At 37.3% G+C, this 23515-nt stretch overlaps 1 protein-coding gene across 8 annotated transcripts in view; it reads right to left on the bottom strand.

Moving 5' to 3' along the window:
• Positions 1-21047, bottom strand: part of SYDE2 (synapse defective Rho GTPase homolog 2) — a 47513-nt gene extending 26466 nt beyond the window's left edge. For 3 of the 8 annotated variants that reach the window (XR_014249215.1, XM_082408085.1, XM_082408086.1), the window contains exons 1-3: positions 16256-21047; positions 6224-6919; positions 92-1194 (exon numbers count right to left, since the gene is read on the bottom strand). Coding sequence is in view for 6 of the 8 variants with exons in the window: in XM_082408085.1 (XP_082264211.1) it covers positions 92-1194; positions 6224-6919; positions 16256-17744 (3288 nt within the window). In the remaining 2 variants the exon portion in view is untranslated. The remainder of the gene's footprint in view (positions 1-91; positions 1195-6223; positions 6920-16255) is intronic. The other 5 variants (XR_014249216.1, XM_082408083.1, XM_082408088.1 and 2 more) reach the window with 4 other exon arrangements.
• Positions 21048-23515: the final 2468 nt, after the last annotated feature.

Genomic DNA, 23515 nt, shown 5'->3' with positions numbered 1-23515 from the left:
ACTCCTTTCCCCAAGACTTACTATAAATAAATTTAATTATTACTCAAATAGATAGATAAGGGGGCAGTAGAGAAACACAATAAAATAATACCTGACAGCCTCTCTTTTCAATTTCCATAATACATTTCTGAATCAGGAGTGGTACCATCAAGCCTATATTTTCTTTCTCTACAACTTCTCGAATATCAACACCAAATATTACTGGTTCTCGATTTATATCTAGTCCATGAAGTGAATTCTCCCACTGTTCCAAAAGAGTCACTTTCACATAAATAAGACCTCTAGGTTCAAGTTTGACAGCCAACTGATGTGTCTTTGTCACTCTGAATAAGGTGGGAAGAACAACAGTTCCATGACAACACACTCGATTTTTTCTTGGAGTGGGTTCCCAACTGAATACTACTAATTTCAAATGCTGTGCATTTTCAATTTCTATGTTGAAAGTGTGATCCATGTCTAAAAACGTTGTCCGACATGTGAGCAAAGCTGTTCTGGCTTTGTTTACTGAATCTACCTGAATTGCACAAAAGACATCTTTTGAATCTATCCGAGGTGATTTTAAATCCTCAGCACCATAGAAATGCACACTCATGAGCCCAGATATGTACTGAGAACACTTAGGCTGATCAGAAAAGCTATAATGTTTAAAAGCGTCAATGTCTATTTCATTCTTGCTGCAACTATTTGGAATTATTTCTTTTCCTTTTGCAAATTTGTTTTCACATCCATGTTTGCTAGATTTAGCTATAAGTTCAGGAGAATCTCCATCACTGAGGTAACCACTTTTGCAGGAATACTTAGAACTCACAGAGGTTTTCTTCTGGTAGCTGTGCTGAGAAGACACACTAGTATCAAGATGGTACCGGCTTATAACATTCCTCTTAGCAGCTGTGGTTGTGTTCCCAGAAGGTAGAATAACAGCATGATGAATTTCTTGACAGTTACATTTAGACAAGGAAGGAGTATTATCTGGACTGTTTCCATAATTCAAGCTTCCTTTAACACTCAGTTTCCGGCTAAATTCTGGCAACCTTTTCATTTTCATGGAAAGTTTCCTCACAGTTCGTGGAGATTTTATTTTATCCGGGAAAGACCAATGAATTGAACTGCCTTTTTTCACAGGGCTAGGGCTTGTAGAAGATGGTTCTGTAACTCCCAAATCAGGCTTATTTGTAGCAGCTACTATCCCAGGACCTTGAAAATAAAAGACATTATAAGGTGAAATGTTTTGATTCCTACTTTTATTTTTACTTTATAAAACACCAACTTAACAAGCTCTCACACAGACAGAAATTCTTCCCTGTCTCATCCTAAGGGTGAGATTTAGTCAAAAGTTTAGATGAATCTCCATTACCATGTTCAAGCAGAATATCAAGATCTACAAATGACTCATGGTGGAAAGAAACATCTCCCTCTCCATCTGCCCTTCTATTCTGACGCTTTGGAGGAAAGGTAATATAGGTTCCTTTTAAATCTTTCCCACTGCAATATACTTCAGTGAGTATGTATTTATAACTGTAAACAGCGGATATCAGAGAAAACTAGGAAAGCTTCCTATTTTAATATTCATTTTAACATATTAAACATAATGTTCATTTTAACATATTAAAACATTAATTTCAACATGTTTCCTATTTTAGTATGTTTATTTATAAATTCTACTTAATATAAGAATGATTCCTCTATATTCACAAATTCTCTAAAAACTAAATTTCATCACATAGCATTCCTGGCTAAAAAAAAAAGTTAAAAACCAAACAAGTGTATAATTTTGACAACCAAGAGCCCTTTCTTGTTCTAAAATTCTATTAGAACATATCACCAAAGATTATATAGAATGAACTCTAGTTAATCAAGAATAACTGAATAATGAATATCATAAACCTAACTGAATAATTTTTAAAACGGTATAGACATTTTCTTTCTTGTATTATCTGTATGCAATAATTCTGTAGAACTTCAAAAGCTAAATTAGGGTCTTTCTTTGCAATTTTAATATATTAAATGACAGTACAGAGATAAAATATGTTTTCTTATAATTTTCAATTTTCATAAAGAGTAAAGTGTTAAAATTCTTTCGAATTCTTCTCCACACAAAAAGTTTTATTTTTTCCTAAATGTCAAAATTATTCAGGTTTACAATAAAAAGTTTTTTAAAAATTCAAAAAAGTACAAATAAAGTAAATAATAGCCCACATTGCCAAGAGATTAACCATTGTAAAACCGCACTGCCAGGAGATTAATCATGCTAAATATTGTGGTGAAAATAATATTAAAAGTAGTTTCTATTGTTATTATTAAATTATTAATATTTAATTATTATTAAAAATAATACCAGCCAACATTTACTGAGTTAGACAAAGTGTGAAAAATTAATTTAATAATTAGTAAGAGCAGACCCTCATTTAACTCTCATAATAACCTTAAGAGTTAAGATACCATTACCACCCCATTCTCCAGGTAAGGAACCTCATGCATGAGCTAATTTGTCTAAGATCACAAAGCTGGTAAGTGGAAGAATCAGGACTCAAACCTAAACACAGCCTTTCAGAATCTATGCTCTAAAATACTACGCTTTCTGTCTCTCCATCCTTTTAAACATTTTTCTGTCCATACATATACATCAAGCTGATTTTCAAATACCTTTTCTCAACTATTATTAAGAAGTTAAAGTATTCCATTTAACCTTAAACTTTCAATTCCCCCCCAAGAAAAGAATGTAAAGACTAATCAATTTCATTTAAAAATCTGAACCTGTTCCTAGTAAGTTTTCAAATTAATAGAACAAAGTGAAAATAACTTCTAAAAATCTGTTAGTATTATCCCAATATTTAAAATTTAAATTGATTTTTCATACTTTATCTAATTATTCCTTATAAAGATCCTTAATGACCCTAATATCAGAGGCTACTCTATGTAATACTACATTTGACAATTAAAATGAGAAAAAAGTGTTTATTCATTTCAAAAATCACTAGATTAAATGACCTTTCTTTAAAGTATTAATATAGTATTCTCCCTCCACCCTTCAATGTGTCCTATTGACAAAGTAGTTTCTTTATAGAGAAAGGACTATTTTAAGTATGCCTGCTGGGCTTTTCTGGTAAGCAACTAATAAGAAATGGAGTGTTTGATAAACTAGACAAAGCGTTCCCTTGTACTGTAAATTGTAATACAATTCTACTGGTTTCCTGGTCTAAAACATTCTATAGTAGTCAGGGTCCTGCTGTAGTCTACAATCTATTTTGTCATGGCCTAAAAAAGCTACCCAGTATATGAAATTGCTCTAGGTTTTATTAAATCAATAAAGAGTTAATCTAACATACTGACTTTTTTTACATATTATGCATTAAATATTTCCTACTGAAGTCCTTACCTAATTATTAAAATGAAATACTGTATTTGTTAGCCATTTCTACTGCAGACAAGACTGAATTTATTTTTAAAAAATGCTTTGTTTTTATAAAATCCAAGAGCTGAAATATGACCAATTTGAACAATCACTTAAAATTAAACCAAAATTATACTAACCAGATCACAGATTAGCTACAACTTGTAAGGGGAAAGCATAAAATGAAAATCTTTAAATATAAATTTATGAACCAGGCTAGAATCAGTTGAAACTGGCACACTCCTTCGGCATCTAGAACAGTAACTGGCACATAGCAGAAACTCAGTGTTTATTGAATAAATGAATTAACCAATTGTTAATTGCCTATAAATTGGTAAACCTTTCAGGAAATACAATATAGAAATTACCTATAATAGTTACCAGCTAAAAAGACCAAGTAAAGATACTAGTAATCGATCCTAATGAAGCAAAATAGATCATGATAAAGATCACTGCAACAGTAGTGGAAAGATTCTATTAACACCCAACATTAAGGAACCAGTCAAACAGATTAGGGCACATCAACTCAATTAAATACTATAAAAATAGGGAAACAATCATAACATTAATCTACATGTGACAATACAAAATATAGACAGCAAGTGAAATTAACAAAACCCAAAAATAGTCCACTATGTCAGCAACTAGGTAAAAGATACATATATATACACATCCAGAAGTTAACAGGCAAAAAAACAAGTCACAATTGTGTTAGGATGATCATAAAATTGTCATTCATATTAAAAATACTTAAACTTTCCTATTTCTTAATCAAAAAATTATTTTGAAATTCAACCATTCTCTTTGCCTATTTCTCAACAGATTTCTGCCAATGTTGCTAAAGAAAACATACCACTTTAGGTAAATAACCTTTCTCATCAAACTAAAGCAAAAAAAAGATGACATATAAACGAATTGTCCAAATACTTCCTTTGGTCAACTTAGGAACGTGCTTGTTGTAATAATATACTTAAGAGAAGAATAACAGTAAGAAAGGAGACATAATTGGCAGCCCTACTGTACTTTCAAATTTGGGTGGTTTTTTGTTTTTTTGTTTTTTTGGTAATGTCTGTCAGTCTTTACAGATTCACAATTTGCCACAAACATAAAATAATAAAGTTTAAAGACAGTACTTAAAGTGTGTATCACTTTACAGACACTGGCTCTCTAATGTTGCTCTTATACTTATGCCCTCTTGCCTTTTCTGGACCACTCCAGACCCATCACTATCTGTCTGCCCTACTCCTGCAAGCCTTCCTCATCACTCCATCCTGATCACAACCTCTGTTCCAAACTATTATTTTATAGACTATTTATTCCTCTTCCCATCCATACTACAAAAGAAACACACATTCGCTCTGGAAAATCAGTCTACAATTAGAAATGCACACACACAATTTTAATCCCAACACCAGGGGGTAGGGGTGGGTCAAGCATTAACAGTTCCAGGACAGCTTTTCATTGTTTCTTTCAAAATTGACATCATACAGTTCACACAGTTTTTTAACTCACTTTTTTTCTTATCAATATAACATTTACTCCTTCTCCTCATACCCCTGAGAGAAGGATCCAAATGCAAGTAGATTATTTGTAAAGTACAAAAAAGATCAGCAAGAAACAGAAAATTCAGGAGAAAATTCAAGGTGAATTATCAAGCCTGCTACCACTATGGGCACCTGGAGCTTAACTTCATGAGAAAACTCTGGGAAACAATATAGAATTATCCCACTCAAGTGTGGAGGGAGCTGGGGTAGGCCTATACCAACTCCTGTCAGTCACTAGCTGAGGGGCACTCCCAGGATGTCCTGCAGGAGACTCCCTAACACTTCGGAAGGAGTCCTCAAGTAGAGATGCAGATACGGATTTTTGGAAGTAGGCCGCCTCCATTTAAATAAGTAATAAAACCCAAGGGATACGGACAAGTACTAACAGCATCTGCTATACCCCACATCTTCGACTACTCTGTATCATTTGAACTTTTATAAATTAAAATGACTCGATATTATATAGAACTGCTTTCTATTCAACATTTAATAATTGCAACTAAAAGTGTTTATGCTCTGTTTCCTAGGCAGTGCGTCTGGGACTAAATTTAAAAAGAAGCACACCAGAAATCAAGGCAATCAAGGGAAAATAACACCATTAGGTTGAACTATATGAAATGCCAGGTTTTTGTTTTTGTTTTTGTTTTCAGACCAAAAACTGTTAAATATTGGCAGTTTCATATGGTTCAACCTAATACATATCAAACTTCAATTATTTCCTTTCTGGGTTCCATATCTATTGTAGCACCTATTTGCAAGATCTATACTTCTACCTCTCCTTTCTTTTTGTCTTCTTCCTTTCCTTTGTTTCTGAAGAAATGTAGGCAGAAAAGTGAAAACTAATGACTGCTAGTATACCGAATACACAATTTTTCATCTGTGGCCAGACCAGGTGTGAATGAATGAATGAATACATGAATGAAGCAAAACAAGACATACATGAAGAATATATCTCTTCCAGTCCCTGTGACTCCATTCTGTCAACTAAGAGAAAAGTAATTACTGCCTCAAAGGATAGACATACTAAAACCACACCATACACACTAAAAGTTGGTGTAGGACTACCCCAGCTCCTTCACCCCTTATAAAACCAAGTCTGTAACAGGAATAATTAACCATGTACATAAAAATGTTTATAAACCTTTTTCAGTTTTCTTTATTTTCATGAAAATATACTCACTTTGTAAGGAAAAGTACATAGCTACAATAGACATCTATATTTAGTTTTAGATACTACCAAAGAATTGAAAAATGGAAGAAGAAAAGGGAGATATATGATCATCTTTACCTGCAAAAGGAGATCTCAACATGGGACTCTCCTCTACTATTATACCTTCTTGTGTCTTGTGTCCATGCCTTTGCTTGTACTGCTGCACAAACTCTGTGGAATAGGTGGAATCTATAGGATTTATTTCATTTGACTGTGTGGTCTGAACATCGCCTGTGTGTTCAGAAGAGCACAGCAAGTCTTCAGTGTGCTGCTCTCCTTTCATTAGGTCACTACCAGATAATACTCTCAAACCGACATCAGGAAACTTCAGAACAGCAGAGTCTGCCTCCCCAAAACTCAAGGCATTTGATATACCAAAGTCATCATCTTCAGGAATGGGGTTGTACCATATTTCTCCTTCATCATCTGCATCATTTTCCTCATTAAAGTCTAATGAACAGTTTCTTGATAATGAAGAATTTGTAGCATTACACACCATATATGTACAATATTCTTCAGATGATTTGAGGAAAGGTCGTGACAGCTGCAGTTTAGGTAGAGAAACGGGTGAGATGGATAAATGACTTATATCTTGGCATTTCTTATTTTCTTCTTCCAAATTAAAAGATCTCAGAGTACTCTGATATAGCCAATTGCGTTTCTTTGACACAGTGATGCTATTAAGTGGCTTATGACCCCTGAAGCCAATATTATCCTTCAGATCTTCAAGTTCTCTTCTCTTCATTGAAGACTCATAGACATTTTCAAATAAGTCTGTTTCAAAGAAAAAAGAAGGCAGAATATAATGCCTGGCATACCAAGAAAGGCATGTCACTTAAGACCAGTTATTAAAATATGATTTTTAAAAAGATAAAAAGAAAGAAAAGTAATATTAATCACATTCAGAGACTAAAATTGAACAAGAAAAATTTTGGATTTTCCACCTAAACATGATTTCTATTATTTAGATATCAGACTGCTAGTATAGGTATCATAAGAATTCTAAGAAAAAGGATAAACAAACTCTGAGACTGCCTTTATAAATATCATAGGGCTAAAAAAAGCTTTACCCTAAGCAAAACATGCTTTATAAAAAGCTTGTATAGAATGCTTTATACACAGTATGCCTTTCATTAATATTTGGGTAATTTTAAACTCACTGCTACAAGGACTTTGGAAAACACAAGTAAGATTACTACCTTTTCATACAAAGATTAACTTTGAATAAATCTTTCAAAACAAATGTGCCTTACTTATTACTGAATATCTTACTGATTATTAAAAATTCAAAATAACATCTGTTTCCCAACCATACAGTGCAGAAGCAACTTATGCAGAATTTAAGTTCTAAATATCTAGGGCAAAAATAAAAATAAAAGTCCCTAAGGAGGCCCTTGATTAGGACCAGGTATCCTGTCTCACAATAAGCACAACACAGCTATATTATTGACAGGCACAAACTTAAGCAGCAAGAATACAAGAATGAACAAAATAGCCCCTGCTCTTAGGGAATTCATAGCCCAGCGGAGGATGTCAAATACTTAGATATGTGTATGTATTAATATAATGGGATAAGACTCTAAAAATGTATATGTAACATTAATTCCATATAAAGGGGAAAATTTTTTTGCACTTCCAAAGAGTTACATAAAGCCGGCTTCAATGACAGTCAACAAGCTAAATAAATATATATCATAAACTAATTCACTACACATAGATAATTAAAACAAAACCACATTTCTAATTTTAAGATCATGTCAGGTTTGTAAATCATGGTCTATGCTACTTTGAGTGTGTATTTGGTTGATTCATTTTAGTATTACAGCAAGTAAAATATAATAGTCCAGTAACAGAGAGTGATAAAAACACATTAAACTCTGAGGAGCTTAATAACAACCAAAAAATTAGGTTCATGCATACTCAAGGTTTTCAGGGATCTCCCTTCTACTGAAAAAAAATCATTTAAAAATGTAAATTTGAAAAAAAAAAATGTAAATTTGTCCTTTTTATAACCCTAAATACCTAATCAAGCAGATTAATTTAAAAACAAAACAAAACCTTAAACACAAACTGGGTTTCAAGTTCAATAGTTCCAGAGGCAGGCAGGAATAGAGGAATAGACTAAGAATAAGAAGGGAAGGAATCTCTCATGAATGTCTACTATGCCAGATATTTATTTACTCAAGAAATATTTATTGAGTGCCTATTATGTGGCAGGAACAAGAGATAAAGCAGTAAGAAAGCCCTTAACCTCCTTTAACCTCCACAACAATTCTGAGACAGGTAGGATTATTTCCATGAGCCTCAAACATATGTGGAATATGGCCAAGGTGCTAGCCATAGAATTCAAATTTAAGCGTGTCTAACCTTAAAATCCTTGCTCTCACCTGTCTCCCCTACACCATGCTACCCACTAAAAGTAGGGAAGTAGGTGTCTCTCTCTGAGCATTATGATAATATCCATCAAGTTAACTTTATAGGGTGGCTCTTGGGATTAAGTAAGATAATGTTTGAAATACTTAGAAAACTACTCAGAAAAGTCAAGTAACTTGCCTGAGATCACCTGTGGGTAAATGGAAGAGGCAGTACTCAAAACAAACTCTTCTGACTCCAAAGTTTGTAGGAGTATACCTGGTCTACTAACTAAAGGATACCCACCTCCACTCTCCAGGATTTAACATGCAAACATGTAACAGATAGTCAATAAATATCTTGAATTGATTTGATTTAATTTAACTAATGAAACCTGAAGATTCAAGATCTTTCTATGGTTCCGTCTTCTTTACACTTAAAATTAAGAACTGATCTGGACATATATCCAGAAAAGGCAAAAACTCTAATTCAAAAAGACACCTGCACCCCAATGTTCATAGCAGCACTATTTACAATAGCCAAGATATGGAAGCAACCTAAGTGTCCATTGACAGATGAATGGATAAAGAAGATGTGGTGTATGTATATATACATATGTATATATGTATATATATATAATAGAATATTACTTAGCCATAAAAAAGAATGAAATAATGCCATTTGCAGCAACATGGATGGATCTAGAGATTATCATACTAAGTGAAGTAAGTCTGACAAAGACAAATATCATTTGATATCACTTGTATGTGGAATCTAAAAAAAGATACAAATGAACTTATTTCTAAAACAGAAACAGACTCACAGACATAGAAAACAAACTTATGATTACCAAAGGGGAAAGGGGGGGGGGGAATAAATTAGGAGTTTGCAATTAACAGACATACATGACTATGTATAAAATAGACAAACAAGGACCTACGGTATAACACAGGGAACTATAGTTAATATTTTGTAATAACCTATAAGGGAAAAGAATCTGAAAAAAGAATATATATATATATATATATATATATATATATATATATATATATATATATATATATAAAACTGAATCTCTGTGCTGTATACCTGAAAGTAATACAACATTGTAAATCAACTATACTTCTACAACAACAAAAAAAGTAAACTGATTATAGACATTTTTTTTTAAAAAAAGGACCTACTATATAACTATATTCAATATCTTGTAATAACCTATAATGGAAAAGAATCTGAAAAAGAGTATGTGTGTGTATATATATATTTATTTATATCTGAATTACTTTGCTATACACCTGAAACTAACACAACATTGTAAATCAACTATATTTCAATAAAAAAAAAATTAAGAACTGAAAGTCAACACATACTCAGGAATCGCTTGGAACTTCAGAGTTTTTAGTGACCACAACCTTTTGCTGAGTGCACTAAAATCTAAGATCTATTTCACACTTAAGGTCAAATCCTATAGTATTTAACAGCATTTCAGACCTTCACAGGATATTACATGCAGTTTTGACATAATTATAAATTTAAAGCAAAAAACTACAAAATTATACAACTCACAATGGATATGAGCCATATCTATTTTATCTTTTTCTCAGATGTCTCTCAAAACATCCAAAATTTTATATAGACACATTATTTTGAGTCTTTTCAGAGTTTTTTGATGTACATTGTAAATGAAATAAACATGCTTCTACTTGTACTATATTCCAAGGAACTACAATGAGAAAAATAAAGCTACCAGTATCCCATATTTAAACCAATTGATACATCTATTGATATGTAATGAATATGTAATATTAAAAGGAATGATTACATCGTGAGACACACTACAACTATTTTTCATGAAACTACAAACTACATAAACTTGAGATGAAACAGTCTGCTTGGTATTGCTGAATATTTAAAAACACATAATGCTGAAGTTTAAATTTAGAGATAAATAGGTACATTATTATACGTTCTGATAAAAGCCAAATTTATTCCGTTATTAAAACTGAATATAAGCAACACATTATTCAAGGCAGAAAATTTTACTTGGGCAATTATTTATATATAACTTAAAGCATTTCATATTTATCTCAGTTAATTAAATGGATGCATATGAATATAAGTTACACAGAAATGGAAAGCTATTTACCATCTTCCCTTCACTCCCCATTTATGCTAAAATTAATGTTAAACCTTACTGGTATAAATGTAAAAGTTACCTTTAGCTTCAAATTTTATATATATATGTGTGTGTGTATATATATATTTTGACATTTATATATTTGTATGTTGAAAGAAGACACAAGTAAAAAAGATATAAAAATAAGGGTGCAAAGTTGCAAGGCAAAAAAGTCTTTATTCTCTTGCAACTATACACGTTATGGTATAACTATCAGACTCTAATTAAAGTCATTTTCCTTGAAAATCTGTAAGAGAATGCGGAAGTGGCAATTAAAAGTTTTTCACTCAGAAAAATATTTACATAGTGGTGAACTACTCAAGCCAATTTTGTGTTCTCAACTATTACGTATTTCATAATAAATCTAGATGATTTACTATTACTAAACATTTAACTAGTGCCCCAGATCAAAATCAACAGCAAACTTTCTGGGAAATTATGTACTGCAGCCTTCATTGAAAATGTACAGTATCTACAGCATCTTTTCATCATTTAAAACATTCTACTGCAAAATCAAACTGTTGTTTTAGCTTACTTCTCTTTAAAAATCCTAAATAAAAGCATTCTTATGAACAATGTATTTGAGCTTAAATAAATAAAAGCAGCCCTGCTTATAGAGTCAAGCTTGGCAGCCCAAATGAAATTACTAGAATAAACTTAAGCCTTAGGTTTACATATGAGTGTGTTTATGTGTATGTCTTTATCTTTCCCAGATAAATCTAAATGAGGAGAGGGGTACAATGAAAAGAAAAAAGGTATTTTTCTATCTTTTATTTTTCCTCCCTTGTGACTAGCAATAAAAACTCTTAAGAAAAAAGCTGTGTGCTAGCTTTGGGGACAGGAAAGTAGAGAAGGAAACTTTGAGACTCTTTTCAGCTCCCTGAAAGTAATGAAGAGGAACAAGAGAAAAGAAGCACAGAAGAAAAGATGAGTAGAATAAATAAGTGCTCCTAAAGTGGTGTCCTCTAGTTCAATTCCCAATGCTCCTTAAAGCAGTCCTTCTCAACTTCAGATCATTTCACTCTCTATCCAGAATCCTAATATATTTTCACAAAGCCTGCTTGCCTTTCTCTTGATAACAGCTAAGCGCCAGGCATGGTACCAAATGGATTATCTTTTTTCATCATCACAGCAACCTGAGGACTGAGGCTATGCAGAGCTGAGTAATTTGTCCAAGGTCATAAGCCTGGTAAGTGGTAGATTTGATCAGAAACCCAGAATCTCTATTCTATTAGCCATTACACTATATGGCATTCTCTCTTGCAGATTCTAAAATCTCACTTTTATTGGTGCAAGATGAGACTAATATGGAGGGATCTGCTTAAACTTGTCATATATAAGTAGTAAGTATAAATTCATACACGTAAAACTGAAACAGAAAGAGCTCAAGTGCTTTGCTCTAATAGGGGTTAGTTTAAGTATCAAGTATCAGAATAAAGTAGAATGCTTTTTCAAAACTTTTTAAAATATATCAAGATAGGTGATTGAGATACTGAGAATTCTAGAACCTTACTACTCAAAGCGTGTACCAAACAGCAGCATCTACACTGCGAGCTTGTTAAAATGCAGAATCTCAAGGTCCCACCCCCATACATATTAAATCTTTATTTTAACAAGATTTTCAGAGAATTCATATGCACATTAAGTTTGAAAAGTTCTGCTCTATAACTGCCAACCACACTTTGAGTGGCAAAGGTCTGGAAAACAGCCTTAGGATTCTCAAAACATAAACACCACTTAGAAATGTAGGACTTTCAAAATTCAACACAACACTATTTTCTGCTGAATTTGTAACTCTCAATGTTTTCCTGCCACCAGCAACTCCAACGTTTTATGGCACTCTTCCCAAAACAAAAAACAAAAACAAAAAAATTGACTCACTTGCTTCTGGGGCCACGATGGCAGAATTTCTAACAGAAGAATTTAGAGCTAGAAGACAGTCAAAAAGTATTTGCCTATAGTTACCAGTCTTGAAAGGGCTAATGCATAAAAGAATTTGTTGGAAAAATTCATAAAGATAATGTAGTTCATAAAGATAATGTAGTTCATAAAGTTAAGAAATTGAAGCTACAAATACTTGAGAAGGGAATAGATAGGAATCTGCATTAACAGTGTCAACTTCACTTTAAGATATAATGCACAAGATCATACCAGCTATTTAATACTACTTTTAAAGAACTGTCTAAAGATTTTGAACAGAATATTACATGCCCAAATTTTTTTTCTTTCACAGATCACGGAGCAAGAAGAGTAAAGTAGGCTAATTATTTTTTAAAACAGTAAAAGGCCAAAATAGCTCAACCCAGTGCATTCCGATTTATTTCTGAGTACTATATGCTAATTAAAACTTACTTATAAAGACTTATAATGAAGTATAGTCAGCAAATAGATTAAAATTCCTTTGTAACCTTAAGGCTTGAAGAAACTTTACAATATTTACTGTGTGTAATGACTTTAGATTTCTTCAATAATCATCTCAATTAGTAACAAATTGGTCAATCTGTGAGCACTACATTCCCAACTGCATCAAATCATTGGCAGTATTATACTATCAAAAGTTTTAGTGGTTCTTAGTAGGAGCCAGAAATCAAAACAGAATATCATTTTGGCTTCCATTTGTCATATGGCTTCAAAAATTTCCAAAACACCTAAGTAGATTAGGTATTTCTATCTCCTTATATAGTTATTCTGTGTTACAAATTCTAACTATAACTTTATTTTGAAAGAAAACATCATCACAAATAATATTGTACAGAAAAATGTGATATAAACCTTCTAAGCTATTTTTTTAAATACATTTATTTATTTATTTATATTTATTTTTGGCTGCATTGGGTCTTCGTTGCTGGCGCGGGCTTTCTCTAGTTGCGGCGAGCGGGGGCTACTCTTTGTTGCGGTGCGCGGGCTTCTCACTGCGGTGGTCTCTCGTTGCGGAGCACCGGCTCTAGGCGCGCGGGCTTCAGTAATTGTGGTACGCAGGCTCAGTAGTTGTGGCTCGTGGGCTCTAGAGCGCAGGCTCAGTAGTTGTGGTGCACGGGCTTAGCTGCTCCGCAGCATGTGAGATCTTCCCAGACCAGGGCTGGAACTGGGTCCCCAGCATTGGCAGGCAGATTCTTAACCACTGCGCCACCAGGTAAGTCCCCTTCTGAGCTATTTAACATCTTTATACAACCAAGAATGTACTGCTTCATCGGGACTGCCCAGTTAACTTTTTAGAAAACATGATTAAAAGTAGAATCCAAGTAACAAGTTTGAACTAAACATTTAAAGGTAAAGGTTTAAGATGGATAAAGCAATTGACTAAAAGAAAGACTTTAAACCTATTCTAGGATTCCCCCATCTTCTTTGCAACTTTGAGGAAGTTACTTACCCCTCTAAACCTTGTTGAAATTCCATCCATCTCCTCAGTCCAAGCAACTTAATAGAATTAATTGGATCAAACCTCTAAAGAAATTTAGAGTCCCTTTGACCTTATATAAATAGGGGTTTTGGAGTCATAAAGACCTGAGTTTGACTCCACATAATAGTTTGAATCTATATATTAGTATACATAAACCAAATACTAGTTTAAGTGACCTTGGGAAAACTACTTAACCCCTTCTTTGCTTTTGCTGTTGTTGTTCAATAACGGCTGTCATACCTCCATGGGGGGGGGAGGGAAGTAATAAAGATGATATGAAAACCGCATAAAGTATTCAGAATGGTTTTAATAAGTTCAACTAACCTTCATAAAAAACAGTTTTTTAAAAAATTAACTCTTCAAATCTATACTAGATATATAAATATTGCACAAATTATTTTTATCTTTCCTAAAAGATGAACTGATGATTTGAAAGGAAATAACATCTGAGAAAGTTTTTAAAACCAGAGATTATGTAAGTTTTTGTTTAGATTTCTTGTAAAATATCTAAAATACCATCACATAATAATTCTAATGTGTCATTTAATTTCTTTTAAAATTGGTTTCATTTAATTAGTTTCTCAATGAAAAAACCAATGAATTCATTCCTAAGAGTTTCTACAGTTATTATTACTTTTAAAACACTTCAATGTTTACACAACAACTGAGGGCATTAAAAGCCATCAGATAGTAATGTCTAACCTTTGCAACAAAAGGGTAATACATATTTTACTTAAGTTTTATACAGATTTTTGTTATGGCTAAAAATTAACTGTCTTACAAAGAGTTAACTGAACCAAAATCAGTGGAGATAAAGATATAATAGCAATAAAATGTAATAAATGATTACAAATACTTTACTACTGGAAATGCATATTTTAATATGAACTTAGCATGAAGTACACCTCTCTTCACAAAAATTTACATTCTACTATCTTTTTATTCAGGTGGAATGGAATAAATTTGAGGGAAATTGACAGGTGTGGGTTAGAGATTTATAGATTCAAAAAAACTTCTCGTTTTGTATACACTTGAAGTGAATTATTTGATTTGTCCTCATTGTGTAATAAAAAGTTTTGTGAACTTTGTTTCTCCCCGTTTTGTGTTTATTGGTTAAAAAAGTTAATGTGTACAAACCTAGTCCTGTAGGATTTGTAATTCTTAACAGAGAAACTGCCAAGTACTGTGAATACTTTTACATTTCAGCATTTAATATTTTTTAAAGTATTACTGATATGTAAGTCATTATGTTCACTAAAAGTCTTTAAAAGTGTAGTCCAAAAGATCATGTTCTTTTTGGCTCAGTTTAAAGGTACTTCTTTCACAAGAGAATTCTCTTACTACTTACAACATAAGAGATTTCTAGAATGGATAACTTAAACCTTCAGTGAAAACTAAAAATCACACACATACAAAATAGGGAGTAAAATCCTATTATTAGGACAAATAGACTTTTTACAAATTCCTTTAAATGCCTACACTTTCTTAAAAAGTACATAAGACATACTTTTCTTCTGATTAAAATCCAAGTGCCCTTCATTTTCCACAATAATAAGATTACCTACATTGCTATGTTTTAATGGGGGAGGGGGAGGGGAGGGAAAGGTGAAGAGAAGAAACCTGAAATCCCACCTGACTAAAAAGAAGTATTACTATGATAGTTTTTTCGGTTTGGTTTGGTTTTGGGTTTTGGTTGTGTGTGTCTGTGTACACAAACGCTTCTGACCGGGAGGTGTAATGAGTAAAATGACAGTTTATGAAGCCCATAAAGTCTAACATGGATCAAATTCACAAACTCCACAAACTTCTACGATTAGCCCAGAGCTACAAAGAATAAAAGTCAAGGCAGCACCGCCCAACTCTTAAGCCGACTGAAAAGCAGCGTGTGGTGAACTTAACCTTTACTTACTGTTGCGCTTAGGACTACGTACACTGGTTCTTAGAGAAGAAAAAACAAAAACCCCAAGTTCCTCATGCCACTGTCTTAAAAAAACAAACAAACAAACAAACAAAAACCGAGATAAGGCATTATACTAGGTAACCTGGAAATGGCATTAGGCTGCCACTGACGTGAACCTCACTTTGGCACCGGCACGTACCTGTCTGCAAAACCATACCTTCTTCTTCGCTCTTAAGACAGAAGCCCAGTCGGTAAACACATTTTGATTGCAAGGTATCCTACCTGTCAGCGTAATTCTTTGGTCTGGTGGCACCGAGACGACTTGGCTTTCCCGCATTTTCAAAGCGCCCAGATTTGGAGACGTTGCCTGCGCTCGGGTGACTTCGGGGGGTGTCCTACGAGCGCGACCCTTCATTCCCAGGGACAGCAGGCGTCCTTTGTACATCCACTTCTGCAGCTTCTTGACTGTCACCGCGGGCGGTTTGAGGAAGGGGAGCCCCTCCTGGCCGTCTTCTTTGCCGCGGCTTCCTGAGGAGCGGCGGGGGTCCTCGGAGCTGCGAGTCCGGAGGCCCGAGGGCGCCGCGGCCCGGGAGCTGCCTCCGCTCCAGCCGTCCATCCCGCCTCCACGTGGCGGGGGCTCGTCCGGTTCCCCGCGCGCGCCGCACCTGATCCAGCTGTCGCTCCGCCACCGCTGTAAGGGAGGCGGCTTGGCACCCACGCGGAGGCTGTCGAGGCTTCTGCTGCAGGACAGCAGCATCCGAGGAGTCCGCAGGCGGCCTCCCCCCGACTCCTTCGGAGGCGACCGGGGCGGGGACACCTGCTGCCAAGTGCGGCCGCCGCCTCCCCGCTCGCAGTCTCGGGGGCAGGCTCGGCGGGCCGCCGCGCCGCAGGGGGAAGGCGGCTGGCCCGGAGCCCGGGCTCCCGCAGGGCAGCCGCAATCCGCCCTGCCCCGGTCGCCCTGCCGCCTGCCCGAGTCAGGGGGCAAGTCGTGCATGGCCTGGATCAGCAGATAATAGGCCTCTCGCAACTGGGTCTGCAGCCTGCCTGTCTCCAGACGGCCGCCCTCCGCCCCTGGGGAGGAGCCAGCGGCCGGGGGAGGCGGGGGCCACCGCTCCGCCTCCGCCCCCTCAGGCTCCGGCGCGGGCTGGGAGCCGCCGGGCAGGTTCTCGTAGTAGTCGGCGTCGTCCTCCTCGTCCTCTCCGCTGCCCTCGGAGCCCGGCGGAGCGTGCAGAGAGGCGCGAGTGAGCCCGCGGCCCGGGGGTGCAGCCTCCTTCCCGCTGCGCGGCCGAGGCCCCAGCGCCCCCGACCTCTCCGGCCGCCCTCCCGGGACCCGCGCCTCAGGACCCCACGCCTGAGGCGACGGCGGCGGTCGCTCCAGGCTCGGCCGGGCTCCGCTGGCGCGCTCCCGTAGGGACCCGTCCGGAGCACCCCCGGCGTCTCCCTCGGCAGCCGAAGAGGCCGTCACGGTGGCTGCTGCGGCCGCCCGGCGCCCGGGCCCCCCGGCGGCGCGAGGACCCCGCCTCCCCCGGAGCCTGGACAGCGTCCTCCTCAAAGGGTCCGTCATCCCCCTCCGCCTCAGCAGCCAGGCTCGCCCCTGGTACGGGGAGAGCTCGGAGCACCGCTCGGGAGAAAGCCGCGCTCGCGGCGGCGGCGGCGGCGGCGGCGGCGGCGGCTCCCCATGACCTACACTGGCCCTCGCGGGCTCCTCACATTCTTGGCATAACTCTGCCGCGGGACGGGTTGGGGAGGGCGGCGGCGTCGCAGAGCGCATGCCCCGGAGCCCCGGGCCGCAACGGGGCGCGCGGGCCGCCGGCTGCCGCTCCGCGGGCGCCGGGCGAGGCAAGGCGGAGGGCGGGGGAGGGAGGTGGGTGAGAGGGAAAGGAGGTGGGTGAGAGCTAAGGAAGACCGAGGGATGCAGAGAGAGCGCACCGAGGGGGTCGGGGGCGGTGCAGAGAGTCGAGGCGGGAAAAAGAAGGAGCGGGAAGGTGAGTCTGGCTGGAGGCTGCAAAGTTCTGGTTGGGGAGACGGAGAAAGGGAAAGTGCCCTCCTGGCTGCCACTCAGTCACCTTCACCACCCTCCGCATTGCCACCGCTGCACGAGGCGTGTCCTATAGTGCAAGTCCTAGCTTGAGAGAAAAAGATTGTTTTGACGGATAAGGTATGAGTACAGGTGTATCTCACTTAGTGCAGTGTGTTCTAGAAACGTTCCGAATCATTTTAATTTGTACAGGGAGCTGGCTATTTAAAGGAAATTTGCAGAGATTCCTTTTCAATTAGGAAGAATCCTTTTGTCCAAAAAATCACCACTGGTGTCTCTTTTTAAAGTCTATTTTTCTTTCTTCCTGCCTTCCTTCCTGTTAATGCATGCTAACACAAAATTAATTATGGCATAAACCAAAACTTGTAAAACGGAGGCGCAAATATAGCCTCCCCCATCACCTAACACTTTGTTTTAATTAAAACTGGGTTGAAAAACAATTGGGTTGAAATTGAGAAACAATGTTATTTGGAAATACCAACTCTCTCTCAAAAGCATTAAATTCCATGTTCTGTGTAACAGCTGTAAAATACCTTGTGTTGCCACAGAGCAGTGGACCTGTTTGTGTTTGATGAGAATCAATCTGATTTCAGAGTTAAACTTTTTAGCGCTTATGTATTAGAAGGGGCCTTTGTCTGAGTACCTCATGAGTGTACTACTAACTCCTAGCACAGTACTTGCACCTAGTAAGTACTCAAGAAATATTTGTTGAATAAACAAATGCTTGCATAAGTGAATTTAACTGACCCTATTTTCAACGATATATCTCTATGTAAGTTCCTTTTTTTTTTTTTTTCCTATCAATCAGTCAAAGGCTCCAGCCTCTAAATGTGCTTTGATCTATACTTCCTTTATTAGTACCTAGTCTCTGCGTCCTGGAATAATTTTACCTGCATCTCTATTTGCAGAAATCTTACCCATCCTTTAAGGTTCCATTCAGCTGCCTTCTTCATGAAGTTGTCTCTGATCTTCCACATGGACATGATCTCTCTTCCTCCAAACTCCAATAGTACTTTATTCGTACCCACTCAAAGTATGTTTATTATTTTTTGTTTTTTACAAGGTGCACCCTATCTCCCGTACAAGAAAATTCATAAACTCCTTGAGGGCAGAGACTACTTATACTTGACTTTTATATTCTTCATAGAGTATAACATCTTATACACTGTACATGATGAATAAATATTTTAAAACTAATGTCAACTTTAATTTGAAGGAAGCAAATGACTTTAATTTCCAGTCTATTGCCTGACTCTCCACTAGACCATACTCTATTAGTGTTGTTTTAAAATTCTTTCAGTGATGTGTAAGAACACACTTTGTTAAATAATCTTAATTCTCATCTAGGAAAATACAGTGAAATGTTACACTACAATTTGCATACATTACTATTTATAGTTCTACACTATTTTTATTCTGTGGAACCAAAGCTATTTAATGAATAGTCAAGGCATAAAATTATGTCCCGGTGAAATATTCCCACAGGAAATGACTGATGATAAAGCTGCCAATGGTGTCTATAAACACAATTTGATCTCTATCTCAGAAATTGTTTCCATTCCAACTCTTGGTTGCAAAATCTTTTTATTCTTTGTAGTTAACACAGTTGTTAAGAATACCATAAGTTGCATATCTATGTTAAAATGAATAGAAAAATATAAGCTGGAAGGTCTTGGTTGAATTTCATCCTTAATTCAACTTGTCATCTCGTTGAGTTCAGGAACTATAAAACATATTGGCCAGTATAAAATATTATGCAGTATTCTAAGAATTATTCAGAACTAAGTCTGATGCTGTACGGCACAACTGAACTTAAAGTTGCTTTAAAGTTGAGAATGTTCTATCGCATAAATTCCCAATTTTTAAGAAGTATTTTGGGTCACAACAGCAATGAAGGCAGTCATAGCTATGTGACACTATTTAATGACTTTAGAAATGTAAATCCCACTTTTCTGTATGTGCATAACACTTCAATAAAAAGTTTATAAAAATGTAATTCTAAGCAGACAGTGCCCTCAAAACTTACCTATACATATAATGAAGACAGTGACAAGATATGAACATAAGCTATATTGTGTAAAATCCTTTTTGTGTTTTAACAATTTCTACCCTATTCCCGCAGTTACCTCAATTTTCATATGTTTCTAATCAACAGATTCCTATGAAAACTAGGAGGTAGGGATATATTTTCCAGTGTTTGTACTTGCGTCTCACTGACTTGGAAATCATTCTGATGCCCCATGAAGTAACAACTATGTGTCTGCACTATCACAAAAGAGAAAATAACTATGGGATAACAGGGCTCTAGGAAGCAGGGAGGTAAACTAGAGATGGGGTCATACTGACTCAGTCTAGGAAAAGGCAGGAAAAGCAGGGCAGGTTGAGGCAGAGGGCTAAGTCTAACAGCAGTAGAAGGGAAATATCTAGGTATCTTATGGTTATTTTCTAGGCAATGTAGGGTGCATTTCTGTCTCACTGCTACTCAGTCTTCCATTCTTGGTTCTCAGTGGAACCACAGGCCAGTTTAACTTGGCATTTGCCCAGTTCTCTCTCTCTAAACTGCCTTATGGGGATCCTCTGGTGTAGACCTACCTGGTCTGCCATACAGTTCCATAAATAATTGAATAAAAAGTGCTTCAGCCAAAAGCTGACCGCATCACCACTGCCCTGGGAATCAAAGAAGGCATGTCCTCAATAGAGCGATTTTTTTCTGTTAATTTTCTCGTAACAGTGTCTGGCAATTGGTAATATTCTTTTTTTTTTTTTTTTAATTAATTAATTTATTTAGTTTTGGCTGTGTTGGGTCTTTGTTTCTGTGTGAGGGCTTTCTCTAGTTGCGGCAAGCGGGGGCCACTCTTCATCGCGGTGCGCGGGCCTCTCACTGTCGCGGCCTCTCTTGTTGCGGAGCACAGGCTCCAGACGCGCAGGCTCAGTAGTTGTGGCTCAGTTGCTCCGTGGCATGTGGGATCTTCCCAGACCAGGGCTCGAACCCGTGTCCCCTGCATTGGCAGGCAGATTCTCAACCGCTGCGCCACCAGGGAAGCCCGGTAACATTCTTTACCTCATCCCACACCCCCAACCAAAGTAATAAAAAGGAGGCTTTTGCTAAGTACATATGTATTTTCTAATATTTAGAAATTTATAATGTTTTAGAATATTCACTATTTCAGCTTCTCTTATTACATATTTGGGATATGCAGAGTAACTTGCTCAATGTCACCATAATAAGTGAAGGGGAATTCAGACCCCATCTATCTGATTACAAAACCACTACAGCCCTGGGATATTTCCTTGTATAGCAAAAGAGAACAGACATTTTCTACTTGCACTGACTTGAACCTTTGTTTTCATAAATTATTTAGCTGGTCACCTTTCAGAAAAGATTTTAATATTTTATGAGCTTTTGTGAAATGCAGCTGAACATTGGAAAGCTGCTTGTTGAACGTTTGGAATACTTCTCTGTGCAGTCCTCTTCAAGGGTGTTAGAACTAAATCCTATAATATATTCCCATTTAACTGTAAATATTAAGCCACAATGTGAAACTGCATCCTGTAAATGTCGTCTAATTTGAAAAGTAGGACAAGCTACAATTAAATACTTTAAAGACAAAATATATGCATCCTTAAAACCACAGGAGCTCTCAGATAAGCCCCTTGAAAAAGTGAACTGGTATAGCCTGTCTTTCCTAAATGACTTGTGCCTCAGGATAACCCATAGTTGAAGGGAATTTGCTCTTTTGCAGAGTTGTCATTCTAGTAACAAGATTTGATGCAATATCAACATTTTTTATCTTAAAGAAATAATGGCTCTACTAATGGACCTAGGCAAAAGTCACCAATGACTACTAACATCACAAAGGGAGAAAGAGACAACCTGACATTACATGGCCTCTGATCCAGTACACAACACCACCTATGATGTATTCTTACCAAAAATGAAACCTGAGTCTGATCAACCTCAAGATCTGATTACCAATTTCCAGGTATTACAGAGAACAGAGGAACATGTTCGATAGCACCATGGGAATGCGATCACAAAATCCAGACTATGGGAAGCTACAGGTCAGAGGATCCAGTTTCTTCAACATATTAACCAATTGCACTGTATGAACTTTCAAAATTTTAATTGGATTCCAACTTTTCAAATAGATCCTGGCAACTGTTTTAAAGCAATACAACTTTGAGGGCAGCCAAATAATATACACTGCAGGGATGGCAAGAGAACATTGAAATCTAGGTCCAAGAACTATCATTCCGGGCTTCCCTGGTGGCGCAGTGGTTGAGAATCCGCCTGCCAATGCAGGGGACAAGGGTTCGAGCCCTGGTCTGGGAAGATCCCACATTCCGTGGAGCAACTAGGCCCGTGAACCACAACTACTGAGCCTGCGCGTCTGGAGCCTGTGCTCCGCAACAAGAGAGTCCACGATAGTGAAAGGCCCGCGCACCGCGATGAAGTGTGGCCCCCACTTGCCGCAACTAGAGAAAGCCCTGGCACAGAAACGAAGACCCAACACAGCCATAAATAAATAAATAAATAAATAAATAAATAAATAAATAAATAAATAAATAAATAAATAAATAAATAAATAAATAAAATTAAAAAAAAAAAAAAAAGAACTATCATTCCAAACTCTGAGTGGTATAATGGAATTGATCTGAAATCAGATAGAACTAGTTCAAATCCTAATTTGATCAATCATATACCCCAAAACCACTGATCATGGTGAACTCTTGCTCATCTTTGCCAATTCCAGATCAGTATTTCCCCTTCCTTCTAAAATTCCACAACTCTTTTGAAATACCACCTGCTGCCTCTGCTTTTGTAGTCATCTACCAACTTCCCCTTCATTCTTGCTAACATCTACCTCACCATTTCTTTCTCTCCACTATTTTTCTTGTCATCACTCTTGGTGATTTCATTATTCACAGAAAGGATCCACCCAATACCCTGGCCTGTTGTTCTCTTGAACTTCTCTAATAATCTTGTCCTTCACCCACTTCAGCCACCCAGTCCCAGAGTCATATATTAGACTTTGTCATAACCAATAACTGCAAACTCTTCAGACACCACTTCCTATTTTCCAGCTCACTCCCTATAGCACTGCCTGCAACAATACTTCGATCCCACTATCCCTCCAGTCTATCACTCCCCTTCATGCTTTCCCAGTTTAGATTGCATGGTCTTCGTATAATCAATCCCTTGCACACATCCTCAACTCTTTTGTCCCTCTTTCCCATTGTCCTACTCATTTGGCAAAACCCCATCCCTGGTTAAAACTAACTTTCCCACATACTTTGCATTGATACTGGAACGGCTTAATGTGACTGGAGAAAAACATCACAAACTTCAAGTGGTTCCTGGATGCTGCCAAACAACTCCACTAAATAGCCCAGTCCATTCATTCTCTTCCCTTTCTGAACTTAATTTTGACACCACCCCCCTCCTCACTCTCAGTTATCACTTTTCTTTTTGTTACACTGAGATAATGGAAACATTCAGGAGA

This window comes from Balaenoptera borealis, assembly GCF_965194805.1.
Source record: "Balaenoptera borealis genome assembly, chromosome: 1".
Classification (NCBI taxonomy): domain Eukaryota; kingdom Metazoa; phylum Chordata; class Mammalia; order Artiodactyla; family Balaenopteridae; genus Balaenoptera; species Balaenoptera borealis.
This window is presented reverse-complemented; position numbering and strand designations above follow the sequence as displayed.